Source organism: Bombina bombina, chromosome 4 (assembly GCF_027579735.1).
Source record: "Bombina bombina isolate aBomBom1 chromosome 4, aBomBom1.pri, whole genome shotgun sequence".
In the NCBI taxonomy this organism is placed as follows: domain Eukaryota; kingdom Metazoa; phylum Chordata; class Amphibia; order Anura; family Bombinatoridae; genus Bombina; species Bombina bombina.
Window position 1 is genome coordinate 353,737,239 of NC_069502.1, and position 21,486 is coordinate 353,758,724.

The 21,486-nt window shown below is 36.7% G+C and overlaps 1 protein-coding gene across 1 annotated transcript in view; it reads right to left on the minus strand.

Moving 5' to 3' along the window:
- MGAM (maltase-glucoamylase) overlaps positions 1-21,486 on the minus strand; it is a 300,259-nt gene that overhangs the window by 247,022 nt on the left and 31,751 nt on the right. The window contains exons 13-14 of the mRNA XM_053710109.1: positions 7,122-7,235; positions 3,654-3,738 (exon numbers count right to left, since the gene is read on the minus strand). Coding sequence (XP_053566084.1) covers positions 3,654-3,738; positions 7,122-7,235 — 199 coding nt within the window. The remainder of the gene's footprint in view (positions 1-3,653; positions 3,739-7,121; positions 7,236-21,486) is intronic.

Sequence of the window (21,486 nt, forward strand, 5' to 3'; positions counted from 1 at the left end):
AGAGGATTACAGCTCATTCTACTAGGTCAGTTTCTACTTCCTGGGCGTTTAGGAATGAAGCTTCGGTTGATCAGATTTGCAAAGCAGCAACTTGGTCTTCTTTGCATACTTTTACTAAATTCTACCATTTTGATGTGTTTTCTTCTTCTGAAGCAGTTTTTGGTAGAAAAGTACTTCAGGCAGCTATTTCAGTTTGAATCTTCTGCTTATGTTTTCATTTAAACTTTATTTTGGGTGTGGATTATTTTCAGCAGGAATTGGCTGTCTTTATTTTATCCCTCCCTCTCTAGTGACTCTTGCGTGGAAAGATCCACATCTTGGGTAGTCATTATCCCATACGTCACTAGCTCATGGACTCTTGCTAATTACATGAAAGAAAACATAATTTATGTAAGAACTTACCTGATAAATTCATTTCTTTCATATTAGCAAGAGTCCATGAGGCTCACCCTTTTTTGTGGTGGTTATGATTTTTTTGTATAAAGCACAATTATTCCAATTCCTTATTTTTTATGCTTTCGCACTTTTTTCTTATCACCCCACTTCTTGGCTATTCGTTAAACTGATTTGTGGGTGTGGTGAGGGGGTGTATTTATAGGCATTTTGAGGTTTGGGAAACTTTGCCCCTCCTGGTAGGAATGTATATCCCATACGTCACTAGCTCATGGACTCTTGCTAATATGAAAGAAATGAATTTATCAGGTAAGTTCTTACATAAATTATGTTTTTTCATTGCAACACTCTTATACTCTTAAATTTACCATCACTTTAAGGAACAATTTCTCAAATCAAGCATTGGTGGTTTATTATTAAATACATGTTTAATATATATAAGGGCTAATTTGTTACACAGAGCACCTCTGATTGCACAAAAATTTGAGTCTCTTACATAAATATTTATTCGTAAATGGTAGATATGGTAATCAAAGGTCATTTAATGAATAGATAGGCAATTTAGTCCAATTTATGAACAGACTTGAATATTGTTTGTGTAAATGGATTTTAGCTTGGAATGGGCTTATGTCTGTTACACAGAGTTTAGCACTGACATTTGATGAATCAGTCTTGGAGAATTTAAAGGGACATGAATCCCCCCAAAATTATTTTATAATTCAGGCAGACTATAGAATCTTAAACAACTTTCCAAGTTACCTCTATTTTCTATTTTTTCATTCTCTTTGTATCATTTGTTGAAAAGCATACCTAGATAGTACCAGAAGCAGCAATGCTCTACTGGGAACTAGCTGCTGATTGATGGCTGCACATATATGACTCTTGTCATTGGTTCACCCAATGTGTTCAGCTAGCTCCCAGTAGTGCATTGCTTCTCCTTCAACAAATAATACCAAATGAATGAAGTACATTTAATAATATAAATAAAGAGTTGTTAAAATGATATGCTCTATCTGAATTATGAAAGTTTAATTTTGACTTCCTTTAAAGGGAAATTAAACCAACATTTTTTTTTCTTTCATGTTTCAGATAGAGCATGCAATTTTAAGAAACTTTCTAATTTACTCCTATTATGAAATTGTCCTCCTTCTCTTGCTATCTTTATGTGAAAAAGGAAAAATCTAAGCTATGGAGCCAGCCCATGTGTGATTAATTTAACCACCAATCAGCAAGCCCAACCCAGATGCAGAACAAAAAAATAAGCCTGTTCCTAAGCTTACATTCTTGCTTTTCAAAGAGAAAATAATAATAATAATAATAATAATAATAATAATAATAATAATAGGATTATATTAGAAAGTTGCTTAAAATTGCATGCTCTATCTGAATCATGAAAGAAAAAAAATTGGGTTTAGTATCCCTTTAAGTAGGTTAGGTGGTCAAAGATTTGGAAATAGAGTCCATAGTTTTTGAGATTATAAATCCCTTTAAGTCATGCACAAGTGATTGCACAAACTATTTTCTTTTGTGGTGCTGACAAAACATTTCACTTTGGTTACATTTGTTTTACACAGACATTGATATTAGGCAACAACCTCCAAATTCTAACTTTAAAAATGATTTCCTATTAATTGAAATGTTTAAATGTAGATGTAAAAGACACGCATTAGTATTACTAATATATTATGTTGCTGTGATATTGAATATGAACAATTCACACTGTGCCGTGGAATAGAGAAATATCAAGTTGTGATGTTAAAACAGTAAATTTGTATCTTACTAGATATTCTAAAGATTTCATGCAATCACACTTGGAAACAAAATATGTCTGTAATCATACATTATATTTTAACATGACCATAATTAAATAATAGTCAAGCTATGTTATAATGCACATTCCAATAAATATATTTTTAGAGTAGTATTTTAAGATAACCTTGATAGACAGACAGACTGACAGATAAATAGATTAGATAGATAGATAGATAGATAGATAGATAGATAGATAGATAGATTGATCGATAATAGATAGATAGATAGATAGATAGATAGATAAGACAGACAGATGGACTTACAGATAGATAGATAGATAGATAGATAGATAGATAGATGATAGATAGATAGATAGATAGATAGATAGATGGATAGATAGATAGATGATAGATAGACTTGATTGATTGATTGGTCGATTGATAGATCAGACAGACCGACAAACAGACAGACAGACTTACAGATAGATAGATAGATAGATAGATAGATAGATAGATAGATAGATAGATAGATAGATAGATAGATAGATAGATAGTCAGAATAAAATCATGCTAAATGTACAATTCATTTAAATAATTTGTTTTTACAGATAGTATACCTGGCTAATGTTTTACATAGTTTTATAAAAGAGACAAAAACAAGATAAAACGTACTTATAAGAAGGCAAAATGTTAATAGTCACATATTAAGAGCTCAATTGTAAATATTATTCATTTCTGTCTCCTTATTTGTGCTTTATACAGCTCATTGATTGACTCAATATATGTTTATTGCATAGCGAAATGTGTCTATTTCCACTCCATTCCTAGCAATGCTTATGATGCGATGAAATTTAATTTCTAAGTCAGAGCCAGAGAAGAGAAATATAATAAAGTTTAAGCTGAACTATGACAATATAAATCATTGGTTTCTCACTGGCATACTTAAATATACTTTGGGATAATTGCTGCCTTTGTAAAATACTTTTTGAATGCAGAAATATTGGACCTATTCATGTTCATTGTCTCCCTTTATTTTATCAAGCAATCTTTTTCTAACATGATCTGAAATGTTTCCTAAGTTATTGCCTGTGAATGCATGATATCTGATCTGTATAAGGATGTTTGAAAAGCGGTATTAATTTATTCAGCAGCAAAATTTGATAAAATAATTATCTAGACTTACTGCAAGTTAGTAAGAGCTAAATAAAGAATTAGCATTTCAATTTAGTTATGTTAATCGGCCTCTCTTGCATGTCAAAAGAAAAATCAATATGGTTCTAATATTAATTAAAGGTTTCAAGCTATCACTGGTGAATAAAAGATTAAAAAAAATGTATTTTAATGAAAACACTTCACAAATATCTTCTGCAAATGAGTTTCACATTATTAGTTCAATTTCATATTTGCATCATAATAAAATGTCACTTGAATAATTAAATTCTGAATGATATAAAATTTGTATCTTTCCAAAAAGTAAAACAAACAAATAATTAAAATATAAAGTCTTACCAGGTATGTAAGGAGGATAATTGAACTTATTGTCAGCACATCCTTTAATGGAACCTTTTATAAAACTAGAAACTTCATTCATATCCTACAAAAGGAGCATTAAAACATTGTTTAAAAAGTGTAAATTTAAACAGCAAACAGAAAAAGAGAGAGTAGTGTGGAAGGAGAATAAGACGAACATACGCATGCTCATATAGAATAAGACGAACATACACATGCTCATATAGAATAAGACGAACATACACATGCTCATATAAACATACATATAATACTGATGAAGTATCTGACAAAAGTGGTTTCAATTTTTAAGCTTCATATCACTTATACATAGTAACATAGTAGATGAGGTTGAATAAAGACCGAAGTCCATTGAGTTCAACCTATACAAATCTAAAATATATACAAAAAGCTCCAGTTAAGCTTAAATAATCCCACTAAAAGGTGATACATTTAAAACTAGCAATCATATCCATGAATTTTGTTTATAGACAGAAATGTATCCAAATAATTTTTAAATGTATCTAGGATATTGGCATTCACTACCTCCTTTGGTAATGAGTTCCACACTTTTATTGTTCTTACAGTGAAAAAATGTTTCTGTTGCAGGAGATTAAATCTCCTTTCCTCCAACCTTAAATTGTGACCTCTGGTCACAAACAATTTTCTTGGAATAAACAGAGCTTCTGCCATCTCTGTATATGGGCATTGAATATATTTATATAAAGTAATCATGTCACCTCTTAAGCGCCCTTTTTCTAAAGAAAACAGACCCAGTTTGGCTAGCCTCTCCTCATAGGTTAAATTCTCCAATCCCCTTATTAGCTTTGTGGCCCTTCTCTGGGCTTTTTCTAGTTCTGCAATATCTTTTTTTGTGATTTGTCCCCAGAACTGCACTCCATACTTATGTGTCTATAAGGCAACCAAATGGGCCAGGTTATGAGTGGAGTGCAAAATTTTTTTTTTTTTAAATGCTACATTTTTTTTAAATTAAAAAACAACACTACACTTAAATTTAGGGACAATTGGGGACATTTTGAAAATTAACCAGAGATCTGATCTCTGGATAATTTTCAGAGTGCTAATTGCTACAGAATGCTCACGGTAGCATTAACCAGTCACTTGTTATGGCTGGTTATTTGTCATGCGCCCGATAAATTACTTTTAATCTAGCCCAATATGTCTTAATAAAATTATACTGAATCAAAATATTACATTAGGTATATAAAGAGTCTGAAGAATATATATATATGTATATACAGGGAGTGCAGAATTATTAGGCAAATGAGTATTTTGACCACATCATCCTCTTTATGCATGTTGTCTTACTCCAAGCTGTATAGGCTCGAAAGCCTACTACCAATTAAGCATATTAGGTGATGTGCATCTCTGTAATGAGAAGGGGTGTGGTCTAATGACATCAACACCCTATATCAGGTGTGCATAATTATTAGGCAACTTCCTTTCCTTTGGCAAAATGGGTCAAAAGAAGGACTTGACAGGCTCAGAAAAGTCAAAAATAGTGAGATATCTTGCAGAGGGATGCAGCACTCTTAAAATTGCAAAGCTTCTGAAGCGTGATCATCGAACAATCAAGCGTTTCATTCAAAATAGTCAACAGGGTCGCAAGAAGCGTGTGGAAAAACCAAGGTGCAAAATAACTGCCCATGAACTGAGAAAAGTCAAGCGTGCAGCTGCCAAGATGCCACTTGCCACCAGTTTGGCCATATTTCAGAGCTGCAACATCACTGGAGTGCCCAAAAGCACAAGGTGTGCAATACTCAGAGACATGGCCAAGGTAAGAAAGGCTGAAAGACGACCACCACTGAACAAGACACACAAGCTGAAACATCAAGACTGGGCCAAGAAATATCTCAAGACTGATTTTTCTAAGGTTTTATGGACTGATGAAATGAGAGTGAGTCTTGATGGGCCAGATGGATGGGCCCGTGGCTGGATTGGTAAAGGGCAGAGAGCTCCAGTCTGACTCAGACGCCAGCAAGGTGGAGGTGGAGTACTGGTTTGGGCTGGTGTCATCAAAGATGAGCTTGTGGGGCCTTTTCGGGTTGAGGATGGAGTCAAGCTGAACTCCCAGTCCTACTGCCAGTTTCTGGAAGACACCTTCTTCAAGCAGTGGTACAGGAAGAAGTCTGCATCCTTCAAGAAAAACATGATTTTCATGCAGGACAATGCTCCATCACACGCGTCCAAGTACTCCACAGCGTGGCTGGCAAGAAAGGGTATAAAAGAAGAAAATCTAATGACATGGCCTCCTTGTTCACCTGATCTGAACCCCATTGAGAACCTGTGGTCCATCATCAAATGTGAGATTTACAAGGAGGGAAAACAGTACACCCCTCTGAACAGTGTCTGGGAGGCTGTGGTTGCTGCTGCACGCAATGTTGATGGTGAACAGATCAAAACACTGACAGAATCCATGGATGGCAGGCTTTTGAGTGTCCTTGCAAAGAAAGGTGGCTATATTGGTCACTGATTTGTTTTTGTTTTGTTTTTGAATGTCAGAAATGTATATTTGTGAATGTTGAGATGTTATATTGGTTTCACTGGTAAAAATAAATAATTGAAATGGGTATATATTTGTTTTTTGTTAAGTTGCCTAATAATTATGCACAGTAATAGTCACCTGCACACACAGATATCCCCCTAAAATAGCTATAACTAAAAACAAACTAAAAACTACTTCCAAAACTATTCAGCTTTGATATTAATGAGTTTTTTGGGTTCATTGAGAACATGGTTGTTGTTCAATAATAAAATTAATCCTCAAAAATACAACTTGCCTAATAATTCTGCACTCCCTGTATATACTATGTGTATGTGTGTATATATATATATATATATATATATATATATATATATTTCAGAATGTGCAAACACATGAGGCTTTAATAAAATGATGTTCAAATCAAAACAATCAAAATATATTTTTGCTTACAATTTACTACACATGTATTTGCTTAGCAAGATGAAATAGTTTTCTTCACCTCTTTGTAGGATAATAATTAGTTCAGATTCAGGTTAAAACGGTGTTAAATATTTTTTAATACAAAAACAGTAGTTGAAAATTACAGTTCTTAAACCAGTTCATTTTCTTAAAACCTAGTTGTAGCATTTGAGTCATTGTAAATATTTTTCCACTTTCTTTGAGCTTTTTTTTGATAAATATATGATTTACATATGGGTGGATACTTCAACCGATTCCTTAAAAATAACACATTTTGTCTGCATTTAAACGTTATAAACAAATTATAAATAGTTGCATAACTTCCAGATTTGTTTTTGCTATACCAAAAGTAATATTTAAAAATCAAAGTTAACAACTTATTGAAAAAATAAAAATGTGAAATTTATATTGAAATATTGAAAGTATTTGGTAATGTTGATAAATTTTAATGAAATGTTACATATAATAGTGATGCTTGAATACAATTTACAAGATTTTGTACTTACAATCCATATGCCATCATATTCCACTTGCTTATAAAATTCTAGGCATTCATTCACCCACCATTCTGTGCAGGCATCATTAGTGTAGTCTGGAAATACTGTAATTCCTGGCCAAACCTAAAATATACATAATATATGCAATGAAAGAATAGACCAAACCATTGGCTACTGTATTCTACCAGAGAGTCTTTTCAATGTATATTTATTAGTTTAGTGGAAAACATTTAGATATCTTCAAACAGGTCTGGCTTTTGGCCAGCTGCACAACAAATGCAATAGGTGAATAGCTATTTATTAAAAAGGACAGTAAAGTCAAAACTAAACATTTATGATTAATTTATGATTCAGATAGAGAATGCTATTTGAATAACTTTTTAATTTACTTATATTATCTAATTTCTTTTCTTTTTGTATCCATTTTGAAGAGTAAAGCTTGGTAGGCTCATAAGGGCACAAGAGAGTGTGCACGTCTTTAAAACTCTATGGTAGAAGTGTTTGCAACAATGTATAGCACAACAATGTTGAAAAATACTGCTGCCATAGAGTGCTAATTGTAAAAAGCTGACAAGAAAATATCACCTGATCTTCTCTATGTAAAAAGGGAAGATATTTTACTTCAAAGTTTCTTCAGCTCACCAGAGTAAGTGCTGTGTAAACAATTATACTTCAGCTGCTGTCCAGCTGTAAAAAAACAATAGCCAATAAGCACCATTAGTGCTGAGGTAATGCTTTGTCTTTGCTGTGGTCTCATGAGATTTCATAGAACTTACTTAAACTGAATAGGAAAATAACATGACTCTGCCTGCACATGCCAGATGCACACTCCCTTGCAAGTCCTGGGACAGGCATCCTGACTGGTTGCTTAAAGTCTCTTTACAGTGCGGTGTGAATAGTTAGGAAATTTGAGGTAAAATATCTTCCTTTTTTACATAGAGATGTTTAGGTGATATTTTCTAGTTAGCTTTTTACAGCTTAGCTGCAACAATTCCATGTGCTTCAACATTTGGGTTTCATGTCCCTTTAAGGTGGTTGAAATTGAGGGGTTTAAATACTCACCCCTCCCATCCAGCTCCCTTAAAGGGACACTGAACCCATTTTTTTTTTGTGATTCAGAAAGAGCATGCAATTTTAAGCAACTTTCTAATTTACTCCTATTATCAACTTTCTTTATTCTCTTGGTATCTGTATTTGAAAAGCAAGAATGTAAGTTTAGATGCTGGCCCATTTTTGGTGAACAACCTGGGCTGGTGGATAAATTCACCCACCAATAAACAAGTGCTGTCCAGAGTCTGAACCCAAAATTGGCAGGCTCCTTAACTTAGATGCTTTCTTTTTCAAATAAAGATAGCAAGAGGATGAAGAAAAATTGATAATAGGAGTAAATTAGAAAGATACTTAAAATTGCATGCTCTATCTGAATCACGAAAGAAAAAAATTTGGTTCAGTGTCCCTTTAAGTACTGTGCAGATTCCTGGCACTTTCTGGTTTGGGGATTGTGGTGACTTCTCCTGACAATGCTGGACCACTTGACCACCAGGGATGCTGGTATATGTAAGGGGGCACAATGAGCTAGAAAAGCCCCCCCCCCAGAATGACGACAGATAGTTGTCATTCACACTTAATACACTGTGCAGATGATGACCACATCGTTAAGTTGTTAGATATCTGTTTAATACTTTTGTGCAGGGGCAAAACTACAAGGGGTGCAGAGGTTGCAGGTGCGACTGGCCCTTGAGGGTGGGGGCCCAGCTTAAAAAAAAATAAAAAAATATATATATATATATATATATATTTCTCTTGTAAGGTGTATCCAGTCCACGGATCATCCATTACTTATGGGATATTCTCCTTCCCAACAGGAAGTTGCAAGAGGATCACCCACAGCAGAGCTGCCATATAGCTCCTCCCCTAACTGCCATATCCAGTCATCCTCTTGCAACACTCAACATAGCTGGAGGTAGTAAGAGGAAAGTGGTGTAATATATGATCTTAGCAGAACGAACTAAGATCCACTGCTGTTCTCACATATGTCTGAGGAGTGAGGTAACTTCAGAGGGAGAATGGCGTGCAGGGTATCCTGCAATAAGGTATGCACAGTTTTAAGTTTTTCTAGGGACTAGAAAATGCTGCTGGTACCTGATTAATGTAAGTTAAGCCTAAATACAGTGATTTAATAACGACTAGTATCAGGCTTGCTATCAGAGGTATATACTCTGATTAATGTGCAATATAAAACGTTTGCTGGCATGTTTAATCATTTTTATATATGCTTTGGTGATAAAACTTATTGGGGCCTAGTTTTTTCCACATGGCTGGCTTGATTTTTGCCCAGAAACAGTTTCCTGAGGCTTTCCACTGTTGTAATATGAGTGGGAGGGGCCTATTTTAGCGCTTTTTTTGCGCAGTTAAAATTACAGACAGAGACATTCAGCTTCCCTCAGCAGTCAGAAAAAGAGAGGGTGTAATACACACCAATGTGTATTCCCACCCTTAGGGGGCGCCTCCTATAACCTATCAAACAAAAACACAAATAAACAGAACTAATACCTAGAAAATATATGATTATAATAGTGTACCAATAGAAAATGTCCAATATGGTAATGATATAGTCCCAATCAGTAGTGAGTCCAAAAAACAGTAGGCAGCTCTCAGTCTTAGGATGGTCTTCCTGATAGATGGGTAACTAGAAAAAGAGAGAACACAGAGGCGCCAAACATGGCCTAGTACAGCCAAAAAACAAAAAATGTATCCACACAAGTAACAATTGCATACTCACAAAGGAGACGCACCCATTGGACCACTGAGAGGCTCCAGTCTGCCCCAATAGCACCAATGGGTGCGTCTCCTTTGTGAGCATTCAATTGTTACTTGTGTGGATACATTTTTTGTTTTTTGGCTGTACTAGGCCATGTTTGGCGCCTCTGTGTTCTCTCTTTTTCTAGTTCCCTCAGCAGTCCCCTGCATGCTATAGGACATCTCTGAAGGGCTCAAAAGGCTTCAAAAGTCGTGTTTTGAGGAAGGTAAATCCACAGTGGAGCTGTGGCATTTGTTGTGACTGTTTAAAAACGTTTGTTAATCCGTTTTTTGTATTAAGGGGTTAATCATCCATTTGCAAGTGGGTGCAATGCTCTGCTAACTTGTTACATACACTGTAAAAATTTTGTTAGTCTAACTGCCTTTTTTCACTGTTATTTCAAATTTTGGCAAAATTTGTTTCTCTTAAAGGCACAGTAATGTTTTTTTATATTGCTTGTTAACTTGTTTTAAAGTGTTTTCCAAGCTTGCTAGTCTCATTGCTAGTCTGTATAAACATGTCTGACATAGAGGAAACTCCTTGTTCATTATGTTTAAAAGCCATGGTGGAACCCCATAGGAGAATGTGTACTAAATGTATTGATTTCACTTTAAACAATAAAGATCAGCTGTTATCTTTAAAAGAATTATCACCAGAGGATTCTGACGAGGGGGAAGTTATGCCGACTAACTCTCCCCACGTGTCGGATCCTTTGACTCCCACTCAAGAGACTCACACTAAAATGGCGCCAAGTACATCAAAGACGCCTATAGCGATTACTTTGCAGGACATGGCGGCAATCATAGATAATACCCTGTCAGCGGTATTAGCCAGACTGCCTGAATTTAGAGGAAAGCGCGATAGTTCTGGGGTTAGACGTAATACAGAGCGCGCAGATGCTTTAAGGCCCATGTCTGATACTGCGTCACAATATGCAGAAGCTGAGGAAGGAGAGCTTCAGTCTGTGGGTGATATTTCTGATTCAGGGAAACCTGATTCAGATATTTCTACTTTTAAATTTAAGCTTGAGAACCTCCATGTATTACTTGGGGAGGTATTAGCTGCTCTGAATGACTGTGACACAATTGCAGTGCCAGATAAATTGTGTAGACTGGATAAATACTATGCAGTGCCGGTGTGTACTGATGTTTTTCCAATACCTAAAAGGTTTACAGAAATTATTAATAAGGAGTGGGATAGACCCGGTGTGCCGTTTTCCCCCCCTCCTATTTTTAGAAAAATGTTTCTAATAGACGCCACCACACGGGACTTATGGCAGACGGTCCCTAAGGTGGAGGGAGCAGTTTCTACTTTAGCAAAGCGTACCACTATCCCTGTCGAGGACAGTTGTGCTTTTTCAGATCCAATGGATAAAAAATTAGAAGGTTACCTTAAGAAAATGTTTATTCAACAAGGTTTTATCCTGCAGCCCCTTGCATGCATTGCACCTGTCACTGCTGCTGCGGTGTTCTGGTTTGAGTCTTTGGAAGAGGCCTTTCAGACAGCTACTCCGTTGACTGAAATACTTGACAAGCTTAGAACACTTAAGCTAGCTAATTCTTTTGTTTCTGATGCCATTGTTCATTTGACTAAACTAACGGCTAAGAATTCTGGATTCGCCATCCAGGCGCGTAGGGCACTATGGCTTAAATCTTGGTCAGCTGACGTGACTTAAAAGTCTAAATTAACTAACATTCCCTTAAAGGGGCAGACCCTATTAGGGCCTGGTTTGAAGGAAATTATTGCAGACATTTCTGGAGGTAAGGGTCATACCCTTCCTCAAGACAGGGCCAAATCAAAGGCCAAACAGTCTAATTTTCGTGCCTTTAGAAACTTCAAGGCAGGTACAGCATCAACTTCCTCTGCTACAAAACAAGAGGGAACTTTTGCTCAATCCAAGCCAGGTTGGAAACCTAACCAGTCCTGGAACAAGGGCAAGCAGGCCAGAAAGCCTGCTGCTGCCTCTAAGACAGCATTAAGGAACGGCCCCCTATCCGGTAATGGATCTAGTAGGGGGCAGACTTTCTCTCTTCACCTAGGCGTGGGCAAGAGATGTTCAGGATCCCTGGGCGTTGGAGATCATATCTCAGGGATATCTTCTGGACTTCAAAGCTTCCCCTCCTCAAGGGAGATTTCACCTTTCGAGATTATCTGTAAACCAGATAAAGAAAGAGGCATTCTTACGCTGTGTGCAAGACCTCCTAGTTATGGGAGTGATCTGTCCAGTTCCACAGTTGGAACAGGGACAGGGTTTTTATTCAAATCTGTTTGTGGTTCCCAAAAAGGTGGGAACCTTCAGACCCATTTTGGATCTAAAGATCTTAAACAAATTCCTCAGAGTTCCATCGTTCAAAATGGAAACTATTCGGACCATCCTACCTATGATCCAGGAGGGTCAGTACATGACCACAGTGGATTTGAAGGATGCTTACCTTCACATACCAATTCACAAAGATCATCATCGGTTTCTAAGATTTGCCTTTCTGGACAGGCATTACCAATTTGTGGCTCTTCCCATCGGGTTAGCTACAGCTCCAAGAATCTTTACAAAGGTTCTGGGATCGCTTCTGGCGGTCCTAAGACCGCGAGGTATATCAGTGGCCCCTTATCTGGACGACATCCTGATACAGGCGTCAAGCTTTCAGATTGCCAAGTCACATACGGACATAGTTCTGGCATTTCTCAGGTCACATGGGTGGAAGGTGAACGAGGAAAAGAGTTCTCTATCCCCACTCACAAGAATCTCCTTCCTAGGGACTCTGATAGATTCTGTAAAAATGAAGATTTACCTGACAGAATCCAGGTTATCAAAGCTTCTAAAATCTTGCCGTGTTCTTCATTCTATTCCATGCCCTTTGGTGGCTCAGTGTATGGAAGTAATCGGCTTGATGTTGGCGGCGATGGACATAGTGCCATTTGCGCGCCTACATCTCAGACCGCTGCAACTATGCATGCTCAGTCAGTGGAATGGGGATTACACAGATTTGTCCCCTCTGCTAAATCTGGATCAAGAGACCAGAGATTCTCTTCTCTGGTGGCTATCTCGGGTCCATCTGTCCAAAGGTATGACCTTTCGCAGGCCAGATTGGACAATTGTAACAACAGATGCCAGCCTTCTAGGTTGGGGTGCAGTCTGGAATTCCCTGAAGGCTCAGGGATCGTGGACTCAGGAGGAGAAACTCCTCCCAATAAATATTCTGGAGTTAAGAGCAATATTCAATGCTCTTCTAGCTTGGCCTCAGTTAGCAACCCTGAGGTTCATCAGATTTCAGTCGGACAACATCATCTAGCGATGTTAGAAGTCTCCAAGATAATTCGCTGGGCAGAGACTCACTCTTGCCACCTATCAGCAATCCATATCCCAGGTGTACAGAACTGGGAGGCGGATTTTCTAAGTCGTCAGACTTTTCATCCGGGGGAAACTCCATCCGGAGGTGTTTGCTCAATTGGTTCATCGTTGGGGCAAACCAGAACTGGATCTCATGGTGTCTCACCAGAACGCCAAGCTTCCTTGTTACGGATCCAGGTCCAGGAAACCAGAAGCGGCACTGATAGATGCTCTAGCAGCGCATTGGTTCTTCAACCTAGCTTATGTGTTTCCACCGTTTCCTCTGCTCCCTTGACTGATTGCCAAAATCAAACAGGAGAGAGCATCGGTGATCTTGATAGCGCCTACGTGGCCACGCAGGACCTGGTATGCAGACCTAGTGGACATGTCATCCTTTCCACCATGGACCCTGCCTCTGAGACAAGACCTTCTACTACAAGGTCCTTTCAATCATCCGAATCTAATTTCTCTGAGACTGACTGCATGGAGATTGAACGCTTGATTTTATCAAAGCGTGGCTTCTCCGAGTCAGTCATTGATACACTTATACAGGCACGAAAGCCTGTTACCAGGAAAATCTACCATAAGATATGGCGTAAATACCTTTATTGGTGTGAATCCAAGAATTACTCATGGAGTAAGGTTAGGATTCCTAGGATATTGTCCTTTCTCCAAGAGGGTTTGGATAAAGGATTATCAGCTAGTTCTTTAAAGGGACAGATTTCTGCTCTGTCTATTCTTTTGCACAAGCGTCTGGCAGAAGTTCCAGATGTTCAAGCTTTTTGTTAGGCTTTGGTTAGAATTAAGCCTGTGTTTAAACCTGTTGCTCCCCCATGGAGCTTAAACTTGGTTCTTAAAGTTCTTCAAGGGGTTCCGTTTGAACCCCTTCATTCCATTGATATCAAACTTTTATCTTGGAAAGTTATGTTTTTGATGGCTATTTCCTCGGCTCGGAGAGTCTCTGAGTTATCTGTTTTACAATGTGATTCTCCTTATCTGATTTTTCATTCAGATAAAGTAGTTCTGCGTACAAAACCTGGGTTTTTACCTAAGGTAGTTTCTAACAAGAATATCAATCAAGAGATTGTTGTTCCATCATTGTGTCCTAATGCTTCTTCAAAGAAGGAACGTCTTTTACATAATCTGGACGTGGTCCGTGCTTTAAAGTTTTACTTACAAGCTACAAAAAATTTTCGCCAAACATCTACACTGTTTGTTGTTTATTCTGGACAGAGGAGAGGTCAAAAAGCTTCGGCAACCTCTCTTTCTTTTTGGCTTTGGAGCGTAATACGCTTAGCCCATGAGACTGCTGGACAGCAGCCCCCTGAAAGGATTACAGCTATATTTTCTACTAGAGCTGTGGCTTCCACCTGGGCCTTTAAAAATGAGGCTTCTGTTGAACAGATTTGCAAGGTGGCGACTTGGTCTTTGCTTCATACCTTTTCAAAATTTTACAAATTTGATACTTTTGCTTCTTCGGAGGCTATTTTTGGGAGAAAGGTTCTACAGGCAGTGGTTCCTTCCATTTAAGCCTGCCTTGTCCCTCCCTTCATCCGTGTACTTTAGCTTTGGTATTGGTATCCCACAAGTAATGGATGATCCGTGGACTGGATACACCTTACAAGAGAAAACATAATTTATGCTTACCTGATAAATTTATTTCTCTTGTGGTGTATCCAGTCCACGGCCCGCCCTGTCTTTTAAGGCAGGTCTAAATTTTAATTTAAACTACAGTCACCACTGCACCCTATGGTTTCTCCTTTCTCGGCTTGTTTCGGTCGAATGACTGGATATGGCAGTTAGGGGAGGAGCTATATGGCAGCTCTGCTGTGGGTGATCCTCTTGCAACTTCCTGTTGGGAAGGAGAATATCCCACAAGTAATGGATGATCCGTGGACTGGATACACCACAAGAGAAATAAATTTATCAGGTAAGCATAAATTATGTTTTATTTATTTATAAAAAACGTTAACTTACCACTGCTTGCACTGATATAATGTGAGTGTGACATGACTACAGGGGTTAGTGTTTCTGTTTTACCCATTGGTGTTTATGTGTGTGTGTATGTATGTGACTGTGTGTGTATTATGCATGTATGTGTGTTTGTGTATGTTTGTGGAACCAGCAAATTACAGACCTTGTTACTACAGCATGGGGGGGGGGGGGGCAGGGGGTAAACAGTGTCACTATACAGTACCACTATTTACAGTACGGGGGGCGGGACCATGCCACTGACTACTGTGGTCACTTTATAAAGTACTGGGGTGGCTAGGGTCAGGCCAGCCATCTCACCGGCAGATTACAAACTGTGTCACTAACTTACTATATACAGTACTGGGGGGTTAAATAGTCTCACTATAAATATATATACAGTAATAGGGGGTCAGACCATCTCACAGACTGTGGGCACAGGGTACCTCCTTTTGCAGACATGTAACCTGATTCACATTTTTTTCTGTGTTAAATGTAAAAAAAAAAAAAAAAATATGTTTTAAATTCACCTTTTTTTGGAGGGGGGAGGGGTGGTTTCTAGTTACGCCTCTGCTTTTGTGAGGCTTAAACACATGGTTATATGGAAGCAAAAGTTAAAGGCAATAGTAAGAAGTGTCTCCAGGATCCATAAAAAGGGAGGTGCACACAAGATTATTCCACAGTCAAAAGTAGGGTGTACTAATAATTTGCAATGCCAAATATATATAATTATATACACACATACACTAACACACCAGACATAACATACACATAAAGACACATGGTAACTGTAACAAACACACATACATTCATGTTAAATGTATCATATATACACACTGACAGTAACATACACATACAGACACATGGTAACTGTAACAAACACACATACATTCATGTTAAATGTATCATATATACACACTGACAGTAACATACACATACAGACACATGGTAACTGTAACAAACACACATACATTCATGTTAAATGTATCATATATACACACTGACAGTAACATACACATAAAGACATATGGTAACTGTAACAAACACACATACATTCATGTTAAATGTATCATATATACACACTGACAGTAACATACACATACAGACACATGGTAACTGTAACAAACACACATACATTCATGTTAAATGTATCATATATACACACTGACAGTAACATACACATAAAGACACATGGTAACTGTAACAAACACACATACATTCATGTTAAATGTATCATATATACACACTGACAGTAACATACACATACAGACACATGGTAACTGTAACAAACACACATACATTCATGATAAATGTATCATATATACACACTGACAGTAACATACACATACAGACACATGGTAACTGTAACAAACACACATACATTCATGTTAAATGTATCATATATACACACTGACAGTAACATACACATACAGACACATGGTAACTGTAACAAACACACATACATTCATGATAAATGTATCATATATACACACTGACAGTAACATACACATAAAGACACATGGTAACTGTAACAAACACACATACATTCATGATAAATGTATCATATATACACACTGACAGTAACATACACATAAAGACACATGGTAACTGTAACAAACACACATACATTCATGATAAATGTATCATATATACACACTGACAGTAACATACACATACAGACACATGGTAACTGTAACAAACACACATACATTCATGTTAAATGTATCATATATACACACTGACAGTAACATACACATACAGACACATGGTAACTGTAACAAACACACATACATTCATGTTAAATGTATCATATATACACACTGACAGTAACATACACATACAGACACATGGTAACTGTAACAAACACACATACATTCATGATAAATGTATCATATATACACACTGACAGTAACATACACATAAAGACACATGGTAACTGTAACAAACACACATACATTCATGTTAAATGTATCATATATACACACTGACAGTAACATACACATAAAGACACATGGTAACTGTAACAAACACACATACATTCATGTTAAATGTATCATAAATACACACTGACAGTAACATACACATACAGACACATGGTAACTGTAACAAACACACATACATTCATGTTAAATGTATCATAAATACACACTGACAGTAACATACACATAAAGACATATGGTAACTGTAACAAACACACATACATTCATGTTAAATGTATCATATATACACACTGACAGTAACATACACATACAGACACATGGTAACTGTAACAAACACACATACATTCATGTTAAATGTATCATATATACACACTGACAGTAACATACACATAAAGACACATGGTAACTGTAACAAACACACATACATTCATGTTAAATGTATCATATATACACACTGACAGTAACATACACATAAAGACATAAGGTAACTGTAACAAACACACATACATTCATGATAAATGTATCATATATACACACTGACAGTAACATACACATAAAGACATAAGGTAACTGTAACATACAAACACAAATGCTTACTATGTTACACATATGCACAATACAGGCACACATACTAACTTTAATATACACACAGATATGCTGGCAGTGATATTCATACTTGCACCTTAGCAGTACAATACAAGAGTGGATTAATACAGTAAGTATTTAATGGAGCAGGAAGAGGAAGTGAAAGTGAGATGAAACAATTTACTCAGACTAATTTGAGTTCACCATAAAGGGAAGCTAAATAGCAATGCAAGGCCAGCAAATAAAGCACAACAGAGCAATATACTAACACAAAAAAACCACAGATGATTATTAAAATATATTCTTTTAAATGATATGCTGTCTTTAAGCTAACAATGACTCACTAATTGTATTTTGTGCTGCTGTTTTTCACAGAAGATATTGCCTTGTGTGTGCAGTTCTCGACTACTAACCCTGCACAATTAGCTCTGATGCTTCTGTTTGCTTTTTGACCCTTCCACTTCTAATCTAGCATGGGGCTGGTTTTACTGAGCTTCTAAGCAGTGCAGGAGAAGTCCCAAAACACAGTAAAAAATCCACTGCTGGGGCTAAGCAGACACTCCGGATCTGTGGTCCTGCTCTCACTTCAGATCCTTAGCCATTTCTTAAACTATAATGAACTGGAAAAGATGCAGACTCCTACAAACAATACTAATAAATACTAATAAAAACATATGCAACATTTCCAGTTAAAGGGATATGAAACCCAAACATTTTATATTGGTATTCAGACAGAACATATCATTTAAAAAAAAAAAATCCCATTTACTTCTATTATCAAATTTGCTTCATTCCCATGATATTCTTTGTTGAAGTGGTACCTAGGTAGGCATCTGGAGCACTACATGGCAGGAAATAGTGCTGCTATCTAGTGCTCTTTTAAATGTATAACATTCTTGTAAATCTGCTGCCATATAGTGCTCGAGAAATAGTCCAGCTACTTAGCATAAAGCCATTCTTTACAGCAAAAGATACCAAGAGAACAAAGAGAAATTGATAATAGAAGTAAATTAGTTGTTTAAAATCGCAAGCTCTTTCAGAATAATACAATAAATATTTTGGGTTTAATATCCCTTTAATTCACACATATTTACTATCCCTCTACTTAGTCAATCAGGCTTAGCCTTAAAGGGACACTGAACCCAAATTTTTGCTTTTGTGATTTAGATAGAGCATGAAATTTTAAGCATCTTTCTAATTTACTCCTATTATCAAATTGTCTTCATTCTCTTGGTATCTTTATTTGAAATACAAGAATGTAACTTTAGAAGCCGGCCCATTTTTGGTGTACAACCTGTGTTGTTCTTGCTGATTGGTGGATAAATTCATCCACCAATAAAAAAGTGCTGTCCAGAGTACTGAACCTAAAAAAACTTAGATGCCTTCTTTTTCAAATAAAGATAGCAAGAGAACAAAGAAAAATTGATAATAGGAGTAAATTAGAAAGTTGTTTAAAATTGCGTGCTCTATCTGAATCACGAAAGAAAAAAAATGGGTTCAGTGTCCCTTTAAGAAACTCTGGGGCAGGTTGAACCCTACATTTCTACTCTCAGCCAGAGCCAGTTTCCTGCTGTATGTGACACTACCTGTCTGAATGTCAGTGCGCAAGTAGAGCAGCAGATGCTGGGGGAGAATGATAACATGGAAGGGGGCAATACCCCCTGCCCCCAGTGACAATAGTGCAATAATTAAATAATCTAAAATACTTTTGGGGTAAACAGAAAATGCATGTATGCAAATGAAGAACATTTGCCATTGTAACTGTTTGCCTTCTTAATCAAATAAGTCAATAAAATTGTCATTGCTACTATTTGTGTATTTTTTTATACAAAATAATTTGAACTGTTTGCACATAAAGTAAATACAGCACCTATTGAGAAGCGGTATAATATGATACCATAAAAGTCTGCTTTATGTGTCAAACAGCAATGCTTTATATTGCTTAAATTTATAATATAAAGGAATATATATATCTAATCTAAACAAAACAGCAAACAACAAATCAGTTAAAGGGTGAACATATTGAAAGCTTCTGATTATCACTAACCATAGACTGTTATCATTGAGTTTAAATGTTATAGCTATTTATTACCATTGTCATACAAAAATAAGTAGAGATATGTACTAATCTCTAGGTAAGGGTGTTTTTTTTTATTTCATTTTTATGAGAACTTGTATGTAGCTCTCATCCTATTGGCTGTTTTGAACAGTCAATAGGATTTCAGTATCTATCATCCTATTGGCTGATTTGAACTTGAAGAATCAAATCAGCCAATAGGAATGCAAGGTACACTATTTTGAAATGGCTACCTTGCATTGAAGCTTCAGTGTACAACGGTGACCGTATGAAGAGGACGTTTTGCGCAGGATGGCATCGGCCTCCAGGATAGCTCTGCTCCGCGCTGCCGGGATGAAGATAGAAGATGCCCCAGGGATGGATGAAGGTGTCACCGCCTGGATGAAGACTTCTCGCCGCCTGGATTAAGATGGATGTCCAGACTTCAGGAACCGTGAGTAGATTTTATGGGGTTAGGTTGGTTTTTTTTTTCATTTTTTTTTAGATTAGGGCTTTGGGCAATTGTAAAATATTTGAATGCCCTTTTAACGGCAATGCCCCTTTAGGGGCAATGGGTAGCTTATTTTTTTTTAGAGTTATTTTTTTTATTTTGTGGGGTTGGTTGGGTGGTGGGTTTTACTGTTGGGGGGACTTTGTATTTTTTTACAAGTAAAAGAGCTGTTTAACTTAGGGCAATTTTTTAGGGCTATTAGATTAGGTGTAATTATTTTTATTTTTGATAATTTTGTTTATTATTTTTTGTAATCTTAGTGTTTTATATTTTTTGTAATTTTAGTGGGGGGGGGGTTTTCGTAGGATTATTTTTTTTTTTAATTTGTAATTTAGTATTTTTAATTGGTAGTATTTTTATTTCATTAGAATAGTAAGGTTAGGTTCATTTATAGTTTAATGTTAGGTTTATTGTTATTTAAATATAGTTATATTGTACTTTTAATTTAAAGTTAGAGGGGGTTTTAGGTTTAGGGGTTAATATTTTAATTTAGTGTTTTGCAATGTGGGGGGCCGGAGGTTTAGAGGTTAATAATTTTATTTAGTGGCGGCGATGTGGGAGGCCGGAGGTTTAGGGGTTAATAGGTTTATTTAGTGGCGTTGATGTGGGAGACCGGAGGTTTAGGGGTAATTAGGTTTATTTAGTGGCAGGGATGTGGGAGGTCGGAGGTTTAGGGGTTAATAGGTTTATTTAGTGGCGGCGATGTTGGGGAGCGGCAGTTTAGGGGTTAATAACTTTATTATAGTGGCAGCGATGTCAGGGAGTGGCAAATTAGGGGTTAATAATTTTTATTTAATAGACGCAATGTGGGTGGGCAACAGATTAGGGGATAATAAATTCTAAATAGTGTTTGCGATGTGGGAGGGTGGCTTTTTTTTTTTAGTGCGGAATGGATGTTGAGTTACTGGCTAAAATGCTTGAGGTGTAGATATACTGCCACAACTCGTAATATGCATTCCTGGTCATTCCAGCATAATTGCCATTTTTGCAGCGTTAAAAGCCGTACCGCACCGTAACGCAAAACTCGTAATCTAGGTTGATGTTACTAAACTAGAGGCAAATACAAGTTAAATTATAGCAATTTTTTATTGAATTTGTATTTACTGCAATGTAATAATTTATGTTAGTTGCACGTGCTCCCATGTTAACCTTTAGATGTATTACTTTCTTTCGGTGGCAACTT